The sequence below is a fragment of the Cherax quadricarinatus genome, chromosome 80, assembly GCF_038502225.1.
Source record: "Cherax quadricarinatus isolate ZL_2023a chromosome 80, ASM3850222v1, whole genome shotgun sequence".
Taxonomy (NCBI): Eukaryota; Metazoa; Arthropoda; class Malacostraca; order Decapoda; family Parastacidae; genus Cherax; species Cherax quadricarinatus.
The window spans coordinates 19602404-19625779 of record NC_091371.1 but is presented as its reverse complement, the minus strand read 5'-3'; the positions used below and the strand labels follow the sequence as shown (position 1 = coordinate 19625779).

At 39.1% G+C, this 23376-nt stretch overlaps 1 protein-coding gene across 1 annotated transcript in view; it reads right to left on the bottom strand.

Annotated features, from left to right (window-relative positions):
- mRpL4 (mitochondrial ribosomal protein L4) overlaps positions 1 to 23376 on the bottom strand; it is a 42752-nt gene that overhangs the window by 2874 nt on the left and 16502 nt on the right. The window contains exons 3-7 of the mRNA XM_070102222.1: positions 17289 to 17454; positions 16392 to 16489; positions 14443 to 14569; positions 11828 to 11937; positions 6022 to 6095 (exon numbers count right to left, since the gene is read on the bottom strand). Coding sequence (XP_069958323.1) covers positions 6022 to 6095; positions 11828 to 11937; positions 14443 to 14569; positions 16392 to 16489; positions 17289 to 17454 — 575 coding nt within the window. The remainder of the gene's footprint in view (positions 1 to 6021; positions 6096 to 11827; positions 11938 to 14442; positions 14570 to 16391; positions 16490 to 17288; positions 17455 to 23376) is intronic.

Sequence of the window (23376 nt, the reverse complement as noted above, 5' to 3'; positions counted from 1 at the left end):
AATACTATGGTAAGAAAGATAATCAGTTGGAGATGTTGGTTGTAGGGAAAAGAATTTAGTCCACTGCATACTTGTAAACAAGGTGCATAAAGAAAGTGGGTACTGCGTAGGTAGTTTTTGGGTGGAATGAGCAGACATTGAAGAACCGTCGTCAGCAAATGGTCTGGAACATTTAGGCATAGTACCGTGGGCAGCCCAACCTGAGGTAGGTGGGCGATCCAAAAACTGTTGCACCGTATTCGGGAAAGCTGGACACATAGTTAAAGGCGTGCAAGAAGTAGAGGCACTAGCAGAAATGGGTGGAGCCTCAGCACCTGAAGCAGGTGGCAAAGCATCACCAGCAGAAGGTACAGGGGTATGGGAAGAGTCTGGAGAATGGTCCAATAACAAAGCAGGGTCAAAACAGGATGCAGTAACAGAAAGGGGTCTGGGAGGAGGGTGGGTTATCAGGGAATGAAGTCTCCATGATAGCGATACTTCTTTCTTATTATTTTTAAAGAAAAAAGAAGAAAAAAAAAAAAAGAGGGACAGCAGAGGGACAGTCACTAGAAGACATGAAAAGGCCGTAAGTTCCCCCTCTCATCTGAGAGGACCTTGAGACTGCAAGAGTGCAGATGCAGCGTGGAACCTGTGCCATACCCTACCCTTCATGCCAGTAAACCAACATTCTGGGATAGCAACCTCACATCTATCGAGAAACCTCAGCGGACATAAGAGAGGGCGGTAGGAAACCTGCTACAAAGCATACCTCCTCCAGCTGCCACCTCCCAGAACCAACAGTTAGCCTTTGGAGATACACCCGTCACCTGAAGGACACCCTGCCCGCTTCTTGGAACTCCAGGAAGAGAGCAGGGCACCTCCAGATAATCCAGATTCCATGGCAAACTACACTACTCTCGATGGACCCCACGGAGAGGGATGAACCCCGATATACTTCCCCCTACCTAGAAACCATAATGCCAGAGGGGAGAACCCCAGAGGCTACAAATCGGATGGGGAAAAGGGAAGGTTGGGAGAGGGGAGGAAAGGAAAAAAAGGAGGGATGGGGAGGATGGGATAAGGAAGGGAGGATTGGGGGTAATTAGGTTTGGCCTGAGGAAGGAGACCCAAGGGTCTAATTCCTTAGATCAAGAGCCTCTTTGCAAGAGGCTCTTGAAGAGGAATAGTGTCCATAACTAAAGATTTTTCAAAAAATATAACAGAACATTTAAAACAATCTTGGTTGATGCTGAAGGGCTCTTAATCCAAGGAATCAGAACTACATTATCCTTCCTTATATCAAATCTGATTCAGTCCATTCCCAGGCACTGTATAACCTCTGTTTAATGCTTACCAGTGATTATACAGTACTGTAATAATATAACTTTATTATTTTTATTATTTATGTGCATCCCCATTGAAAGAGAGAAGCAAGTTAATGATATTCTTTTTTTTACACAAGTACTCTATAAGAATGCTTTTGCCCTGCCAAAAAAGATAATTTATTATTTCTTTATGGAAATTTAAAAAAAAGGAAAAAAAAAAAAAATACAGAGAATAAAGCATGAAATGCCCCCACCAAAAAAAAAAACAAAAAAAAACATGGTACTGTAATAGGTAAAAGTGTACATTATTTTTCAGTACTGCACCCACTGTATTCAGTCACAAATTTAACCCTTTGACTGTTTCAGTAGTATACATACGTCTTACGTGCCACTGTTTCAGAAGGATTTATACGTGTAAATTCTAGCGGCTTCAAATCAAGCAGGAGAAAGCTGGTAGGCCCACATGTGAGAGAATGGGTCTGTGTGGTCAGTGTGCACCACATAAAAAAATCCTGCAGCACGCAGTGCATAATGAGAAAAAAAAAATGACCGTTTTTTTGGATTAAAACGCTGAATTTGAGGTGTATTTTCGTATAGTATTTATCGTTGTATTCTCGTTTTCATGGTCTCATGTGATAAAATGGAAAACATATTACAGAAATAGAGATGATTTTGATTAGTTTCACAATGAAAACGACCTTGAAATTGAGCTCAAAGTAGCGGAAATGTTCGATTTTTACCAAGGTTCAGGAGTAAGCAATACGTCCAATACACGTCAACTGGGGAGTCTACTATTCTTTCACTAGTGCACTGATATTATTTATACCATTTTTACAATAATGCAGTGGTCTGCGTAACAGTAAATTTTGTATTTTTTGTATGAATAAAAAATCAAAATAGAAAGCAATAGTAATATAAAAGGGACATAGAGAGACGACTAATGAACAGAGGATATGTTATTTTAGTGCCAAAAATGTCTACATTGTTTATTCTGGACCCTATTTTGAAATTGGCATCTTTTTTAATTTGCGTGAAATTGGCCAAATTGCCAATTTTTGACCACTTTATTGGGCAGTTCAAATCAGTAAATGGGTGGCTTTTTGTACTCGACTGATAGAAAAAATGGAGTTCTAAAGAAATAACTATGAGTTTGGTCAACTGGAACAACGGAACTGGCCAAAAACAGGGCTCAAAGTCGACAAAATAGCCAATGCGTATACATATGTCACTGAGACCGCTAACTTCGTGGGAGCGTAATTCCGAGAGTTTTCGACCAAATTTCATACTTTTGGTGTCATTACCATTGGGAAAAGATTCTCTATCGTTTCATAAGAAAAAATAATTTTTTTTTTCCAGAAATTTTGCGACATAAAATGAGTTTCAGAAAGGGGCTTGCGACAGTCAAAGGGTTAACATGAAGAATAAGTAACTATGACTGGAACAATTCACAACTAATCCACAATTAGAGATGAAACTTTAGACAATGTATGAAGTCAACCTGATAATGGTCCAGGATGAACTGAAGAATCATCTTAGGTTTCATCTCCATATTGTGCATTAGTAATGAATCTTCTTTATAATGTATCAAAGTGTGCAAGGGGCTTGGACATACAGTAGGCATGTGTGAGCATGTTAGATAGGAATGGAAACAAATAGTTTTTGGGATAAGAGGAAATAAAAAAAAACTAGTAAGAAAATAGAAGAAAACCCAGAAGGGTGTGTATATATATATGCTTATAGATGCATGTGTAGTATGACCTAAGTGTAAGTTGTACCTGAAATCTTGCATTTTTTTTTTTTCAACAAGTCGGCCATCTCCCACCTACGCAGGGTGACCCAAAAAGAAAGAAAGTCTCCAAAAAGAAAATGCTTTCATCATCATCATCACCCCGATCCATAAAGGAGGAGACCAAACAGAGTTGAATAACTATAGGCCAATATCCAACTTACACCCTCTCTCAAAAATCTTCGAAAAATTAATTCATAAACGAATCTACTCCTACCTCATCTCCCAAAACATGCTCAACCCCTGCCAATTTGGATTCAGGCCTAATAAAAATACTAATGATGCTATTATACACAAGCTAGAACATATATATACTGCAATAGAGAAAAAATAAGTCCCACTGGGGATCTTCATTGACTTATGTAAAGCTTTTGATACAGTTGACCATGATTTGCTCCACATAAAATTGTCATACTATGGTATAAGAGGGCACTCCCTCAACTACCTCAAGTTATACCTCAGCAACAGAAGCCAATATGTGTACACAAATGGGGCAAACTCTTCCGCACAACCAATTACAGTTGGTGTACCACAGGGAAGTGTCCTTGGCCCTCTTCTCTTTCTCCTATACATAAATGACCTACCAAATGCTTCACAATTACTCAAACCCACACTATTTGCAGATGACACTACATACGTCTTCTCTCACCCGAGCCCAGTCATGCTAGCCAATACTGTAAATACCGAATTACAGAAAATATCTACCTGGATGAGGACTAACAAACTTATACTAAACATTGACAAAACCTACTTCATTCAGTTTGGTAACAGAGCTACAGATGTCCCTCTTAACATAATGATAAACGGATCACCTATCACAAAGCTAACAGAGGGAAAATTCTTAGGAATCCACCTTGATAATAGACTCAAATTTCATACACATATACAACAAATTTCTAAGAAAATTTCCAAGACCGTAGGCATACTATCGAAGATACGGTACTATGTTCCACAGTCAGCCCTCCTGGCCCTATATCACTCTCTTATTTACCCCTATCTCACCTATGGAATTTGTGCATGGGGCTCAACAACAATTAACCATCTCAGACCACTAATTACTCAACAAAAGGCTGCAGTCAGAATGATAAAAAATTCCCACTACAGGCAGCACACTCCACCAATATTCAAAACACTAAACCTACTCACCATACAAAACATCCATACTTATTACTGCACCTATTACATACATAGAACACTTAACTCTGATATTAACCCTCCCCTCAAACATCTCCTTGCCAACCTCAACAGAACACATGACCATAACACAAGGCACAGATCACTCTTTGATGTTCCTTATGTCCATCTCACGCTATGCAAAAACTCAATGCATATAAAAGGCCCTAAAATCTGGAATTCATTACCTGTAAATATAAAAGAAACACTACCTGTTTATAAATTCAAGTCTCTTCTCAAAGATCACTTACTCACCCAAAACCAAATAAATACTGAATAACTGAACCTTATAAATTGTTTATCTTAAATGTTTCTCACAATTATATCACATAAATGTTAAACCTAAGACCCAATCTAACTTTGTTATTTTTTTAAATACACTACCTAACAGAATACTCCATTCTACTGAATGTACAGCAATGCATGCAACCATATGGCCTGTCTTTGTAATACTCATTTGTGCTTTATTGTTATCTGTTTACAATAATGTTTTATCACTGATTACATCATTGCTTAGTTAATCTTAAGTTAATTTTAAGCCTGCCCATAATGCTATGCATACAAGTGGCTTTGGCATGCTGCTCTTACCTGTATTTTTTTTTGTACCTCTGTATGTATGTTCAAATTATTAAATAAATAAATAAATCATTCAACACTTTCACCTCACTCATACATAATCACTGTTTTTGCAAAGGTGCCCAGATACAACAGTTTAGAAGCATATATAAAGATATATAACATATCCCTCCAAACTGCCAATATCTCAAACCCCTCCTTTAAAGTACAGGCACTGTACTTCCCATTTCCAGTACTCAGGTCCAGCTACATAAAAGTAACCAGTTTCCCTGAATCCCTTCACTAAATATTACCCTGCTCACACTCCAACAGCTCGTCAGGTCCCAAATACCATTCGTCTCCATTCACTCCTATCTAACACACTTACGCATGCTTGCTGTAAGTCCAAGCCCCTCGCCCACAAAACCTCCTTTACTAGCAATCCTGCTATCATGTAAAACAATTACAGGCTTCCATTTTACACTCACTTGGCAGGACGGTAGTACCTCCCTGGGCAGTTGCTGTCTACCAACCTACTACCTAAAACATGGTGACATTACACATCCATGTCTAAGGTCTACTTTTACTGGAAAGTGATCTCTCTCTCTCTCTTACACACCCTAACCTGAGCCTCACTATCCTCAAAAACTTTTTACAGCATTTAGGAACTTATTACCTATTCCATACACTTGCAACATCTGCCACAATGCTCCCCTATCTATCCTATCATATATATGATAAATGTAGATAAATGGCTCGGAGAACTGACAGGTTGACCCAAAAGAAAAGAATCCTTTCTACGTAAGCCATGTATGTCATAAAAGAGGCAACTAAAATGCCAGGAGCAAGGAGCTAGTATAAATTACTAAATGTAAAAAGAAGAAAAAAGCATTTCTTAGTTATGCTGCCTTAGTGGGAGACAGCTGGCATGTTAAAAAAAAAAGTTTGTTCTGCAGTAAATCAAAACTGGTCAATACTCATCAAAAACCCACACTTTGGAGAGAAACCTTATGACAATGCTTTGGTCCATCCTGCACCACTGTCAGGTCACAATATAAATATAAAAAACAAACAGAGAAGGCCAGAAGACACTATGGCAAGAACCGTCATAAAGTTCCTCTGCTAAGTGAGTCTTTTTTGGTGAATTGTTCCAGCCACACTACTGAGACCATTTATTCTTTCTGATCAATATATTCCACTTACCATATACTGGCATGAGGTTTATATGATTTATGGTATCGGTAGCAACAGTTATATTACGTGGCATCAAATCACAACTGAAAAATAAAATAAACATTGTAGAATAAATGATTAATAAAACTTCCAATCACACTGCTAATACAGTAATTCTTTCTTTTTAGCTCAATAAATGCAGTACTGTAATGTAACTATCTTAAATAAAAAGCTGAAATTTATCTACAATAAAGCAGTTCCATAACATACAATTTATATAAATAGAAACAAATGCAATGCAGCACTTCAATATTTTTTATTATTTCCCTCAACAAGCAAAATGTATTACTATATTAATAGTTTACAAAACTGACAAGTAGAAGTATAAGAAACACATGTAACACTTGGGTATCTTTAATGTAAGTGCTTAATCAATACGATGAAGAGGTTAAATGGTGGAAGATACGAAACGATAATCTGAGGTGATCAGTCTCTTAGCCTTGATAAATCTAAAGTAGATGTACAAAGATAGAAACGTGTACTGGAGACAGGTGAGGTGAAGCAGCTGGAGATGACATCACAGGTGAGTGGAGCCCACTAGCAGAATTAAGTCATGCCAATAGGCTAGGCTGATCAGGACTGATCGCCTCAAATTACCTTGTCACATATTCCACCATTTATTCTCTATTTTATTTAATTATAAAGCCACTTATTGTTTAAACATTTCTACAATAAGATACCCAGGCAATGTACATGTGTCATATTCATCCACTTGCCAGTTTTGTGTATCATTAATCTGACACAGTAACATCTTGGAATCTTAGTACAGAGAATTTTTCTACAACTTTAATGTTTCACTAACCCATTGGCCCTACTTCCATTAAAGAGCTCCACCCACCTGTGACGTCTTCTCAAACTGCCTCACCTCACCTGTCTCCAGTATACAAGCGCATCTACTTTATACTTACCAAGGCTGACAGACTGGATACCTATCAAGGCTGAGAAACTGATCACCTGAAATTAACCATTTATTCTCTATTTTATTTATGAAGATGCCACTGGTAGGCGAAAGATTTCCAATAAAGATACCCAAGTGTTGCATGTGTCTTGTTGAGCAAAACTCAGCCTAAATAGAATATTCAAACAATGCACATGTTTCCATTTACATGAACTGAGTGTCAATATATTTATACTAATATACTTTCATTATTATTGAAAGAATTAGAGGTAAGACAGAATGTAGAATTGTGGATGAGCAAGGAGGTTTTAGAGTGGGTAGGGGATGTGTAGATCAAGTGTTTACATTGAAGCATACATGTGAGCAGCATTTAGATAAAGGTAGGGAAGTTTTTATTGCATTTATGGATTTAGAAAAGGCATATGATAGAGTGGATAGGGGAGCAATGTGGCAGATGTTGCAAGTATATGGAATAGGTGGTAAGTTACTAAATGCTGTGAAGAGTTTTTATGAAGATAGTGTGTCTCAGGTTAGGGTGTGTAGAAGAGAAAGAGACTACTTCCTGGTAAAAGTAGGCCTTAAACAGGGATGTGTAATGTCACCATGGTTGTTTAATATATATCTATAGATGGGGTTGTAAAAGAAGTAAATGCTAGGGTGTTCATGAGAGGGGTGGGATTAAATTATGGGGAATTAAATACAAAATGGGAAGTGACACAATTACTTTTTGCTGATGATACTGTGCTTATGGGAGATTCTAAAGAAAAATTGCAAAGGTTAGTGGACGAATTTGGGAGTGTGTGTAAAGGTAGAAAGTTGAAAGTGAACATAGAAAAGAGTAAGGTGATGAGAGTATCAAAAGACTTAGATAAATAAAAACTGGATATCAAATTGGGGAAGAGTATGGAAGAAGTGAACTTTTTCAGATATTTGGGAGTTGACGTGTCAGTGGATGGATTTATGAAGGATGAAGTTAATCATAGAATTGATGAAGGAAAAAAGGTGAGTGGTGCATTGAGGTATATGTGGAGACAAAAAATGTTATCTATGGAGGCAAAGATGGGAATGTATGAAAGTAAAGTCGTACCAACACTCTTATATGGGTGTGAAGCTTGGGTTGTAAATGCTGCAGCGAGGAGGCAGTTGGAGACAGTGGAGATGTCCTGTCTAAGGGCAATGTGTGATGTAAATATTATGCAGAAAATTCGGAGTGTGGAAATTAGGAGAAGGTGTGGAGTTAATAAAAGTATTAGTCAGAGGGCTGAAGAGGGTTTGTTGACGTGGTTTGGTCATTTAGAGAGAATGGATCAAAGTAGAATGACATGGAGAGCGTATAAATCTGCAGGTGAAGAAAGGCGAGGTAGCGGTCGTCCTCGAAGAGGTTGGAGGGAGGGGGTAAAGGTGTTGTGGGCGAGGGGTTTGAACTTCCAGCAAGTGTGCGTGAGCGTGTTAGATAGGAGTGAATGGAGACAATGGTATTTGGGACCTGACGAGCTGTTGGAGTGTGAGCAGGGCAATATTTACTGAAGGGATTCAGGGAAACCAGTTATTTTATATAACTGGACTTGAGTCCTGGAAATGGGAAGTACAATGCCTGCACTCTGAAGGAGGGGTTTGGGATATTGGCAGTTTGGAGGGATATACTGTGTATTTTTATACGTATATACTTCTAAACTGTTGTATTCTGGGCACCTCTGCAAAAACAGTGATTATGTGTGAGTGAGGTGAAAGTGTTGAATGATGATGAAAGTATTTTCTTTTTGGGGATTTTCTTTCTTTTTGGGTCACCCTGCTTTGGTGGGAGATGGCCGACTTGTTGGAAAAAAAAAAACTTTTATTATACATAATATTCATGAATAGAAAATTCTGAATGTCAGCAATTATATAGATCACATTATACAGTAAGTTTTAATCAATGTAAAAATGTTTTCCTCGATGAATCTGTGACTCATATGTGACAGCTTGAGCATCTTCAAACAAAGGAATTCTATTAAACATGGGAAAATCACACCACTGAATATTGAAGGGATAAAGTACTACCACATTAAAACCACACAAGAAATCAAAGGTAAGTGTATACTGAAAGTAAGAAGTTGGTTGTTATATATACCTGTCCTCTCATATATTTACAGAACAGAAAAGGCCAGTAATTCTGCAAGCACAAAATTTTTAACAGCTTTTCATTTTGAAACGACATGACAAGATGGCAATATCGTTCTACACAGTGGTTGCCAATCTACCTACATTTGGACACACATGCTGGCTAGAATCAAGGTATATTATAGCTTACCAATGCCTATGGACTTACTAAGATGTCTGATTATACACCTTCAGAGTGTAAGGTTCACGATATTTGGGGTACATTTTTTTTTTTCAACAAGTCGGCCGTCTCCCACCGAGGCAGGGTGACCCAAAAAAGAAAGAAAATCCCCAAAAAGAAAATTCTTTCATCATCATTCAACACTTTCACCTCACTCACACATAATCACTGTTTTTGCAGAGGTGCTCAGAACACAACAGTTTAGAAGCATATACATATAAAGATACACAACATATCCCTCCTAACTGCTAATATCCCAAAACCCCTCCTTTAGAGTGCAGGCATTGTACTTCCCATTTCCAGGACTCAAGTCCGGCTATATACTTAGAAAATTGCATCTTATATAGTATAAATATGATACAGTACATTATTTTTATGGTTATAATTCAACAGTAGGCAAAATTTATCAGTATAAAGACTTGCTCTGCATTCCATGTCCCTTTACCAAATCTGCTGGCACCATTTGCCAACTAAATGGTACCTCATTAAGCATGAAAGAAAATCAAGACGCAATTCAAGACTGGCTTGCTTGCTTTCAAGATCATATACCTAGTACTTGATCTAAGACATGAAGGAAAAGTTAGGATATTGGACTAATTGGAAAGTTGGAAGTCAGTTGATATTCTGAGTTCTTTCAGGATTAATATGAATTTTACATGCACTGTACTTAGAGAACGTGCATATATAAATAATAGACCATCGATTAAAATGGTTTCCTTTAAAATGTTTACTCCATAACCCTATTGTCAAATTGTGGCATATTTTCATTTTACTTCATAAAATTCAATTTAAACAGTTCTGTTCCTTAGTAGGGAAAAAAATTTCAGCGCTTGGTAGGGAAAAAATTTCAGTGCTGCAAGATGGACGGCGGGGATCTTCCCCTCTGTGTAGTGAGCAGTAGGCAGTCTGCCTGCGGGTCAAGCCACTGTCTTCTACGGGAAAGGCCCTAGTTTCCTACCCTGCCACCTCTACCAGTGCTTGGTATGCATCCAGTAAGGTACCCAGCACTGTCCGTATATCGGCTTATGGTCTTTTCATTACCATACAATGCATCTGCTAAGGAACCATGGTACCCAGGAGGCATGCAAATGATGCAGGAAGTGGCAAGATAAAGTAAAAAAAGTTCAAGTCTTGGAATTATGAAGAAAATCGAGATATCAGATAAGCTTAAATGTGGTGCCTGTGTGGTGGACAGGGTGAGAGCTTATGGCCTTAATGAAGCGTTGGTTCGTATGATTAAAAAGAGTGAAGCAAATATATGGGCTTGTGCAATGAATAACCAGGGCTGTTGTCTGATTTACTGACATTATGACTAACCTACTGACCTGATTGATTCACTGAATGACTGATTGACCTGATTTACTGACTTGACTGATTTACTGAATGATTGACTGACCTGATGATAAACTAGACACGTGCAACTCTTGGGTATCTTTATTGAGGAAACGTTTCGCCACACAGTGGTTTCATCAGTCCATACAAAGGAGAATCTTGAAGAACAGGAGGAGAATGAGGTAATCAGTCCCTCAACAGGCCTAGCTGACATCAATGACATACTACTATATAAAAAGCCGCTTGCTATGCTGAGCATTTCGGGCAAATTAGGTCACTTTTGTCCCAGGATGCAATCCACACCAGTCGACTAACACCCTGATACCCATTTTACTGGTGGGTGAACATAGACAACAGGTGTAAAGAAACATGTCCAATGTTTCCACCCTTTCGCCTGGAATCGAACCCTGACCCTCACCGTGTGAAGAGAGATTTTGCCACCAGGCCACGGGGCACCTATTGACTTGACTCATTTACTGAATGCCTTGACTGGCTTACTGACTTGAATCACCAACTTGACTGATTTACTGAATGACTTACTTAACTGACTAACTTGACCGATTTATTTAATGACAACTGATTTCCTGAATTACTGATCTAATGACTTGACTGATTTACTGAATGACTTACTTGACTGACTGACCTATTGACTTGACTGATTTACTGACTTCACTGGCTTACTGACCAAACTGACTTATTTACTGAATGACTTTGCTGATCGACTTACTGATTCACTGAATGACTTGATTGACTAACTTGAATGAGTGACCCACTAAACTGAATGACTGTACTGACTTGACTGACTGACCTACTGACTCACTTGACTGGATGACTTACTGACTGGACTACCATCCATCTCAGCCCAGATGGGCCTTGGCATGCCTCTCCACTCCCTCCTTCACAATCATCGACGAACACCAGCAACCACAATTTCAAGTACGAAATATTATTTCTGTTGCACTTGTAGCCTTGAACAATAGAAATAACATACGTAATGACAACGAACACCAATTACATTATCATTTTTACTTTCCTAAGATCTGGAAACCTAAAAAAAATTGTTTGGCTTTTTTTGTGGGTTCCAGGAACGTAACCCTATTTTTCCCATAAGTTCCTCAGTTTCTTTAACATTGATTCGTCTAACACTGCATTTTCAGGACCCTAACTACCGTCTTAATCGACAGTCTACTGTATGTGAAATAAATCTGAGAAATTAAAAGACATACTCATCCACAAATAAAACAGATGGTCCCCAGCAGCGATCTTCACAGAGCTTTTCCAAAAATCCAGCTTCATCGGAAGGCATATCAAGGTTCTCTACAATCTTGAGATCATCCTGTGGAAAACAGATATATACAACACAACAATTATGTAGTTGACACAAACTTAATATAGATTGTTAAGCATTTAAGGATGAAACAGTTTTAAGGTGGTCATCAGATACTGACCTATGACAGAAATAGCTTAACAATTCTTTTAAGTATAACTATGAATTACAACTTGCATCTACCACTCCTTTATTCAGTTACATGGCCTAGCAAAGTGCTGTCATCACACACTACTCCACATCTCATACTTGTTTATCCTCTTTCTTAAAAATAAATAATAACTATTACTTAATCTCTTTAATAAATTTATTAGAGGCCCCTTCATCATATCATTTATCCTTGACACTCCCAACTTACCTACTATGCTCTCTATAATTCCCCCCGCCCACTTTATAATATAGGTCACCTATAATTACTCTTTCACTTGGCTTAAAACTCCCTCAACCTTTGCTGAATGCCTCCCAAAATCTGTCTCCCTCTCTTTCTCCTCTACATTCCTGACCTAATGTAATGAAGGTTAATCCTACCCAACCTCTCTTAGGCTACTCTACATTTAGATATAACAAAGTATTATTTAACATCAATGAAATACCTGTAGTATATTATTTTTGTGCTGCTCAGACTGATTTTTGCAGAGATACTGCAATTATGAATTTACACTCAGCTTGTTTGGCAAGACAATCAATGCTTTATAAACAAAGATTGCAATATCTGCAGCATTCTATTTTGATGTAAATAAATGGTGAAAATGGCTGAACACTGCAAGTGTTGTTTAATGTATATGAATCTATTGCTTTCATATAAAATGTAAAGAATTAGGTAAGGTGGGAAAAGGGTAGATCACAATAACACACAGTGCTGCTTAAGAGAAACTACCTACTGTATACCCATTAACATCACAGGTAGACAGTAGTTTAGTAGACAGCAATCATACAGAGAGGCATTAATGTTCTGTCATAAGTGTGAAACTGAAGTCTGATAAATATTTTGCACCCTGGCACAACTGCTGTACTTTTCTTTCTGTCTCATGAACATGCAAGATGAATGGTAAATCTAATAGACTTTTACACACTTCTGCTTCTCTAAATATTCAACTCACATTACTGCAGTATATTCATGGGGAAAGTGTTAAACCTATAAGGGACATTCTGCACCTGGGGAATGAAAGGTCCTGTCATCAGGTTTGATCAGAGGAAAGGGAAGGTGGCTCAAACTTTTTGTAATTTGAGCCCTTCATTAGTATCAACATAGATCCCTTGAAGGGTATTTTATTATAGACTCCACTGATTCAGTTTCAGCATAAAATTTGAACAAACGACTTTTAATATTCTATCACCCATCAGTTAATGTTTTTGGCGATCATCCCTGCAGCCCAGTCTCAGACCAAGCATCCTAAATGGCAATGGAAATATTTTTGGAATAAGATCCCTTAAGAAATGTATACGACTCTGAAGCTAACCATATACTAAATGTAAACAAAATTTTGTAAGATATAAACCTGTCATCTTACATGTTAATGAGACAGAAAGATAACACTAATTCTGTCATAGAGCAAATCTTTTAACTAGCTTACATTCATTTTCATGACAGGACAGTAGTACGTACTACCAAGGCGATTGTTGTCCATCAGATCACAATCTGTAGGAAACTAGTAATGAATATTGTTACATGAATAGGGAAGTTCTAAACCCATAGAGGTCATACAGTGCCTGGAAGCAATCAGGTTCAATTCAGTAAAAAGGAAGTCAGATCCAATTCTTTGGATCATGAGCATTTCATCAGCATCAAGGAACCTCCCTTGAGTGGCTAGTAATGTACGAAATAATAAATAAGAGATATTGACAGAATTAAGTACGAAAGGATGGAGGGAGGGGGTAAAAGAGGTTTTGTGTGAAAGGAGTATGGACATACAGCAGGCATGTGTGAGCAAATGATTTTTGGGACTTGATGAGCTGTTGGAGTGTGAGCAGGGTAATATTTTGTGAAGGGATTCTGGGAAACTGGTTAGCTGGAAGTACAATGCCTGCAATTTAAAGGAGGGATCTGGGATATTGGCAGTTTGGAGGGTTATGTTGTGTATCTTTATACGTATATGCTTCTAAACTGTTGTATTCTGAGCACCTCTGCAAAAACAGTGATAATGTGTGAGTGTGGTGAAAGTGTTGAGTGATGATGAAAGTATTTTCTTTTTGGGGATTTTCTTTCTTTTTTGGGTCACCCTGCCTCGGTGGGAAACGGCAGACTTGTTGGGAGACAAAAAAAAAAAAAAAAAAAATCTGGGATATTTGCTGCTTGGAGTGACATCTGAACTGTCATATCCGAGTGCCTCTGCAAAGACAGTGATTATGTGTGAATAATGGTGACAGTGTTTTCGTTTTTTTTGGGCCACCCTACCTTGGTGGGAGATGGCTGTGTTAAAAAAAAAAACTTTGCATTACAGTATACAAAGGATGAAGAAAATTCAGCTAATCCATGCACTCAAACTAATGCAAAGTTCTTATACAGAGCATCACCTGTGCAAATTTAGCTGATAAAGTGGAGGTAAGGCCCATTATTCTTTTTCCAAATGACAACATGTAGAACTGCGTGGTGAATGCTCTTGGGCCATGTACCACACCCCCACCTTTCCACAATGGCGAACTGAAAAAAAAAAAAATTCAAGTAATTTGACACCCCACTTGAAGTCTCCGTAGAGTGCTCCATGCAAATTTACGATACCCTTAGTATACTTTAAATGAGTCTCCCACAAAAAATTTTGAATACTTTTTTAGTTATTTGAGGTGCTTATTTTATTCAGGCTTAGCACATGACCTGATGAATGACATTTACAAGGTAAACCAACCTGTGAGTTCATTCAAAATGTGCTCACTGGATTTTCCTACACCCATATTTTTTTGTGTGTGGATACTCATTCTTAGGAAAGTCAGTACAGTGGTACCTTGACTTATGAGTTTAATCTGTTCTGTGACCTAGCTCATAACTCAATTTGCTCATATATCAAATCAACTTTCCTCATTGAAATTAACTGAAATGCCATTAATCCATTCCAGTGGAATTCCGGCTCTCGGGAGGCACGAGAAAATACTTCAATATAATAGTAATATCAGCTCTACGGTTTATTTGTCTATCAAAATTGATCTAATATGACATAATAAACAATATAAATAACATAGAAACATGATATATACTCTAATATGGATAAAATATGTCATTATGTGATGAGTGGTAGCGGCCACTCCTGCTCTGAACATATTTTCCCATTCTTTCCCTTCTGAAAACAGTGTTTGTGAGGCTAACTGCACTAGATCACTAGTTTCATAAAGAAAACACTGAAACAATGTATTTATAAATAAGAAATATTGTATAAAAACATAATAAAACATAATAGAGAATGTAAAGAAATAAACTGGTTTTATAAAGTGTAAGTAGTATTTTCCTTGGAGAACAGATGCTGGCGGAGATGGAGAGTGGGCACACCTTGCTTATGTTTATCTATGATTTCATTCTTTAATTAAATGGACATCATCCTCTTTTTCTTCTCAACACTGTCCTTTGAACTTACTTTCTTAGGACCCATGGTTAGAAAAAAGAAATTTGGCCAAATAACTGTGCAAACCGCAAGCACAACACAAGAGAAATGCTTCCATGGCGAGGTAAACATGTGCACTGCTGAGCGGATGTTGTGGTTTTCGCTGTGCCAACTAGTGGCGGTGTTTTGAAGGTCGCTTGTAACTCGGATTCTGGCTCGTAACTCAGAGCAAAAAATCGACCGAGCGACAGCTCGTAACTCGAAAAACTCGTATGTTGGGGCACTAATTTCACTGTATTAGTGAAATTAGTACAATATTTAAATATACAAACTTTCTAAAAGACAAAATGAACCCCAATTTAAAAAATATATATTAACTGTATGTACAGAATTGAGAAGTCTACACCAGTGTTATATTCACTGGGACCTGCAGGAATGTAACCCACTGTGAATTTGCAGGAGCACTGTACATCACTAAGAAATTTCAGTCACATATTTCACAGTGGTACCACGTTTGACTAACAACCAAAGGACCCAGACTTGACCCTGGTATGGGTGGGGACACTGTGCATGATCACCTAGCAGCAAACAAGTACTTAGGTGTTAGCCAGCTAATCTGGGTCACATCCTGAGGGGTGGTAGTATACCTTGGATAGGGCTAGCTTGTAAATTCAAATGTGTAAGTCAACAGAGTCAACACTTATTAACTAATGAATACTAACCATCACTGATGTAACAACTGAGCTTGAAAGTGTTAACTTAAACCTACTCAAAACAATTCTGTCTTACTGTACTGCTTAAGAAGGGTGAAGATAATTTTTATATTTTGTTAGTTGCAAATGTCTACATTATTTACAGGAAAAGAACTAAAAAAAAAAGCAATGTACACCACTTAATGTGTTAGAAAGCCTTTAAATATCACTTCATACTCACCGAATGGAACCATGTCTTGCTCGTCCTGTTCCCTTTTGTGGCCATGGTTTCCTACCCCCTCCTCGAACCTCTGACCGCAGTTTGGTATGTGAAGTATTCTGAAAGGAGTACCTTGCGTAAATTGACTAAGTACTGTGCACTGAATTTTATTAGTTAATACTAGGTAAAGTATACCTGGAGATGGTTTCAGGGGTCAACACCCCTGCTGCATAAATACTGTATACAAATATCTATAAACACATGAAATATACTACATTTGTTGTAAGACTACATTTGCTGTAAGACTAGAAACACTCTGAGCCCCAGTTCCCAGTTTTAAGGATTCTTCTACCCCTGTAGCCTGGCTTGAGGTCAGACTTTCTTGATAACTTTGTCAAGAAGCTTGTTGATCCTAGTGATCTGCAGTCCTACATAGCTATTACAGCTTGGTTGATCAGGCACTTGAAGGTAGAAGTCTAATTTCCACTTGCAACTGCCTACCTTTGTTCTGGCAACATTTGTTATATCAGCCCATAGCAGGGTGAATAGTTGTGGACCATGGATATTGACACTGGTTTATTTTTTTAACACACTGGCCATTCCCACTAAGATAAGGTGACCCAAAAAGAGGAAACACCTTTAACCCAATTCACTCAATCACTGTTTTCCTGAACATATGTTAACATCACAGTTCAGATGATCCTCCACACTGCAACACCCTCATTCTTTCTCAGATTGCAGGAACTGTACTGCCCACCTCCAGAACTCAAGTCCAGCTAACCTGTTTCCATTAATCCTTTTTTTTAAGTGTTACTTTGCTGACACTTCAACAGCACAAAAAAATAAATCACTCACTTCTATCTAATGTGATAACAAGCCTATTTTAAATGCCAGGGTTCATGAATTATATAAACTTACCACCATGCGATACTTCTGCTGCCAGACTACATTTTCATGGATGATATCTAGCCTTGGGTAGGTAGCAAACACTTTGGGATGTAAATGAATGAGGCCCACGTGAAGATTTTCTCCACTAGGATCAAGAGTTTCTATCCAAGCTTCTCGCGCTACTTCTGCAACATTCCTGATACACGAAAAAGCAAATACACGCATGAGTTATGTAATGCCAAAGAACAAGAGTGAGAACATAACAGGACTAGACCTTTATATTACTGTAAATACATTAGAAGCAGTAGCAGCAATGGAGCTGCTTGATGCTTATTAAAAAGATAATTAATTTTATTTCCAAAAACAGTTGATAATACAGTGGACCCTTGACCAGCGATGGCATCGATTAACGATAAATCTGACAAGCGATACATTTTATCGCAAAATTTTTGCCTCGATTAGCGCTAAAAAACTCGACCAACACTATTCCTTCAGTCTGAGACACGTCCACTTCTGGCCAGTGTTTACAAGCCAGCCAGCCACCGCGGTCGCTTCCAAGCATACAATCGGAACATTTCATATTATCACAGCCTTTTTAGTGATTGCACCTGCAAAATAAGTCACCATGGGCCCCAAGAAAGCTTCTAGTGCCAACACTACAGCAAAAAGGGTGAGAATTACTATGGATATGAAGAAAGAGACCATTGCTAAGTATGAAAGTGGAGTGCATGTCTCCGAGCTGGCCAGGCTGTACACAAAACCCCAATCAACCATCGCTACTATTGTGGCCAAGAAAACGGCAATCAAGGAAGCTGTTCTTGCCAAAGGTGCAACTATGTTTTCGAAACTGAGATCGCAAGTGATAGAAGATGTTGAGAGACTTATTGGTATGGATAAACGAAAAGCAGATAGCAGGAGATAGCATCTCTCAAGCGATCATATGTGAAAAGGCTAGGAAGTTGCATGACGATTTAATTAGAAAATGCCAGCAACTAGTGGTGATGTGAGTTAATTTAAGGCCAGCAAAGGTTGGTTTGAGAGATTTAAGAATCGTAGTGGCATACATAGTGTGATAAGGCATGGTGAGGCTGCCAGTTTGGACCAAAAAGCAGCTGAAAAATATGTGCAGGAATTCAAGGAGTACATAGACAGTGAAGGACTGAAACCTGAACAAGTGTTTAATGGTGACACTGACAATGTTGTGAAACACGTTAGGAATGTCATAAAGGAACGGGAGGTACAGGCCTCTATGGGCAGATATGTTGTGCGACAGAGGTCCAGTGATTCTCAAGCTGGTCCTAGTGGCATTAAAAGAAGGGAAGTAACCCTGAAAAAGGACTTGCCACCTCAAGTCCTAATGGAAGGGGGATTCCCCTTCTAAACACTAAGACCATCAACACACTCCCCTCTTCCCATCCCATCAATCATCACCAGATCTTCAATAAAGGTAAGTGTCATGTAACTGTGCATGTCTTCTTCAGTTTGTGTGTATTAAAATTAATATTTCATGTGTTAAAAATTTTTTTTTCAATACTTTTGGGTGTCTTGCACGGATTAATTTGATTTCCATTATTTCTTATGGGGAAAATTAACTTGACTAACGATTATTTTGACTAACGATGAGCTCTCAGGAACGGATTAATAGCGTTAGTCGAGGGTCCACTGTATTTACAAATAGATACACAAAAGTACATGCTATTATGCAGAGCACTTCTGGCATACTGAAACTGACTAGTCATTATAACTTACAATTAAGAAAAAAAAAAAACGATACATATTAAATAGAGAGCTAAGAGTGATACATATAATTTTTTTTTTTATTATCACACTGGCCGATTCCCACCAAGGCAGGGTGGCCCGAAAAAGAAAAACTTTCACCAAGTTCTTTGTCTCCATAGACTCCTAAGTGCACCACTCACCCTTTTCCCCTCATCAATTCTATGATTCACCTCATCTTTCATAGACCCATCCGCTGACACGTCCACTCCCAAATATCTGAATACATTCACCTCCTCCATACTCTCTCCCTCCAATCTGATATCCAATCTTTCATCACCTAATCTTTTTGTTATCCTCATAACCTTACTCTTTCCTGTATTCACTTTCAATTTTCTTCTTTTGCACACCCTACCAAATTCATCCACCAATCTCTGCAACTTCTCTTCAGAATCTCCCAAGAGCACAGTGTCATCAGCAAAGAGCAACTGTGACAACTCCCACTTTATGTGTGATTCTTTATCTTTTAACTCCACGCCTCTTGCCAAGACCCTCGCATTTACTTCTCTTACAACCCCATCAATAAATATATTAAACAACCACGGTGACATCACACATCCTTGTCTAAGGCCTACTTTTACTGGGAAATAATTTCCCTCTTTCCTACATACTCTAACTTGAGCCTCACTATCCTCGTAAAAACTCTTCACTGCTTTCAGTAACCTACCTCCTACACCATACACCTGCAACATCTGCCACATTGCCCCCCTATCCACCCTGTCATATGCCTTTTCCAAATCCATAAATGCCACAAAGACCTCTTTAGCCTTATCTAAATACTGTTCACTTATATGTTTCACTGTAAACACCTGGTCCACACACCCCCTACCTTTCCTAAAGCCTCCTTGTTCATCTGCTATCCTATTCTCTGTCTTACTCTTAATTCTTTCAATAATAACTCTACCATACACTTTGCCAGGTATACTCAACAGACTTATCCCCCTATAATTTTTGCACTCTCTTTTATCCCCTTTGCCTTTATACAAAGGAACTATGCATGCTCTCTGCCAATCCCTAGGTACCTTACCCTCTTCCATACATTTATTAAATAATTGCACCAACCACTGCAAAACTATATCCCCACCTGCTTTTAACATTTCTATCTTTATCCCATCAATCCCGGCTGCCTTACCCCCTTTCATTTTACCTACTGCCTCACGAACTTCCCCCACACTCACAACTGGCTCTTCCTCACTCCTACAAGATGTTGTTCCTCCTTGCCCTATACACGAAATCACAGCTTCCCTATCTTCATCAACATTTAACAATTCCTCAAAATATTCCCTCCATCTTCCCAATACCTCTAACTCTCCATTTAATAACTCTCCTCTCCTATTTGTAACTGACAAATCCATTTGTTCTCTAGGCTTTCTTAACTTGTTAATCTCACTCCAAAACTTTTTCTTATTTTCAACAAAATTTGTTGATAACATCTCACCCACTCTCTCATTTGCTCTCTTTTTACATTGCTTCACCACTCTCTTAACCTCTCTCTTTTTCTCCATATACTCTTCCCTCCTTTCATCACTTTTTGTAAAAACTTCTCATATGCTAACTTTTTCTCCCTTACTACTCTCTTCACATCATCATTCCACCAATCGCTCCTCTTCCCTCCCGCACCCACTTTCCTGTAACCACAAACATCTGCTGAACACTCTAACACTACATTTTTAAACCTACCCCATACCTCTTCGACCCCATTGCCTATGCTCTCATTAGCCCATCTATCCTCCAATAGCTGTTTATATCTTACCCTAACTGCCTCCTCTTTTAGTTTATAAACCTTCACCTCTCTCTTCCCTGATGCTTCTATTCTCCTTGTATCCCATCTACCTTTTACTCTCAGTGTAGCTACAACTAGAAAGTGATCTGATATATCTGTGGCCCCTCTATAAACATGTACATCCTGAAGTCTACTCAACAGTCTTTTATCTACCAATACATAATCCAACAAACTACTGTCATTTCGCCCTACATCATATCTTGTATACTTATTTATCCTCTTTTTCTTAAAATATGTATTACCTATAACTAAACCCCTTTCTATACAAAGTTCAATCGAAGGGCTCCCATTATCATTTACACCTGGCACCCCAAACTTACCTACCACACCCTCTCTAAAAGTTTCTCCTACTTTAGCATTCAGATCCCCTACCACAATTACTCTCTCACTTGGTTCAAAGGCTCCTATACATTCACTTAACATCTCCCAAAATCTCTCTCTCTCCTCTGCATTCCTCTCTTCTCCAGGTGCATACACGCTTATTATGACCCACTTCTCGCATCCAACCTTTACTTTAATCCACATAATTCTTGAATTTACACATTCATATTCTCTTTTCTCCTTCCATAACTGATCATTCAACATTACTGCTACCCCTTCCTTTGCTCTAACTCTCTCAGATACTCCAGATTTAATCCCATTTATTTCCCCCCACCGAAACTCCCCTACCCCCTTCAGCTTTGTTTCGCTTAGGGCCAGGACATCCAACTTCTTTTCATTCATAACATCAGCAATCATCTGTTTCTTGTCATCTGCACTACATCCACGCACATTTAAGCATCCCAGTTTTATAAAGTTTTTCGTCTTCTCTTTTTTAGTAAATGTCTACAGGAGAAGGGGTTACTAGCCCATTGCTCCCGGCATTTTAGTCGCCTCATACGACACGCATGGCTTACGGAGGAAAGATTCTTTTCCACTTCCCCATGGACAATAGAAGAAATAAAGAGGAACAAGAGTTATTTAGAAAAAGGAGAAAAACCTAGATGTATGTATATATATATATGCATGTGCGTGTCTGTGAAGTGTGACCAAAGTGTAAGTAGGAGTAGCAAGATATCCCTGTTATCTAGCGTGTTTATGAGACAGAAAAAGAAACCAGCAATCCTATCATCATGCAAAACAGTTACAGGTTTCTGTTTCACAGTCATCTGGCAGGACGGTAGTACTTCCCTGGGTGGTTGCTGTCTACCAACCTACTACCTATTTTATATAAATACAGTGGACCCCCGGTTAACGATATTTTTTCACTCCAGAAGTATGTTCAGGTGCCAGTACTGACCGAATTTGTTCCCTTAAGGAATATTGTGAAGTAGATTAGTCCATTTCAGACCCCCAAACATACACGTACAAACGCACTTACATAAATACACTTACATAATTGGTCGCATTTGGAGGTGATCGTTATGTGGGGGTCCACTGTACAGTGGACCCCCGCATACCGATGGCATCACATAGCGATTAATCCGCATACCACTTGCTTTAATCGCAAAAATTTTGCCTCACATACCGCTTAAAAACCCGCTCACCGATTTTCGTCCGAGACGCGTCCAATGTGCGGCCTGAGCCACGCTCACATGTTCCGCCGGTGGCATTGTTTACCAGCCAGCCTCCGTGGTAACATCCAAGCATACAATCGGAATATTTCGTATTATTACAGTGTTTTCGGTGCTTTTTCTGGAAAATAAGTGACCATGGGCCCCAAGAAAGCTTCTAGTGCCAACCCTACAGCAATAAGGGTGAGAATTACAATAGAGATGAAGAAAAAGATCATTGATAAGTATGAAAGTGGAGTGCGTGTCTCCGAGCTGGCCAGGTTGTATAATAAACCCCAATCAACCATCGCTACTATTGGTGGTACAGCTGCTGCTGCTGCTGCACTGTCAGCTGCTGCTGCTGCTGTAGCATCGTCTGCTGCTGCTGTAACATCGTCTGTTGGTGCTGTAGCGTCGTCTGTTGCTGCTGTACCACCGTCAGCTGCTGCTGCTGCTGTAGCATCGTCTGCTGCTGCTGTAACATCGTCTGTTGCTGCTGTACCACCGTCAGCTGCTGCTGCTGCTGTAGCATCGTCTGCTGCTGCTGTAGCATCGTCTGTTGCTGCTGTACCACCGTCAGCTGCTGCTGCTGCTGTAGCATCGTCTGCTGCTGCTGTAGCATCGTCTGCTGCTGCTGTAACATCGTCTGTTGCTGCTGTAGCATCGTCTGTTGCTGCTGTACCACCGTCAGCTGCTGCTGCTGCTGTAGCATCGTCTGCTGCTGCTGTAGCATCGTCTGCTGCTGCTGTAGCATCGTCTGTTGCTGCTGTACCACCGTCAGCTGCTGCTGCTGCTGTAGCACCGTTGTTGGTGTGGCTTATTGAGAATACCAAGAAACAATTAACCCCAGAGGATTTGCCACCCAGGATAACCCAAAAAAGTCAGTGTCATCGAAGACTGTCTAACTTATTTCCATTGGGGTCCTTAATCTTGTCTCCCAGGATGCAACCCACACAAGTCGACTAACACCCAGGTGAACAGGGAAAAATGCCTGGAACTAGTGCTCATATTGGTGAATTTAAAGCCA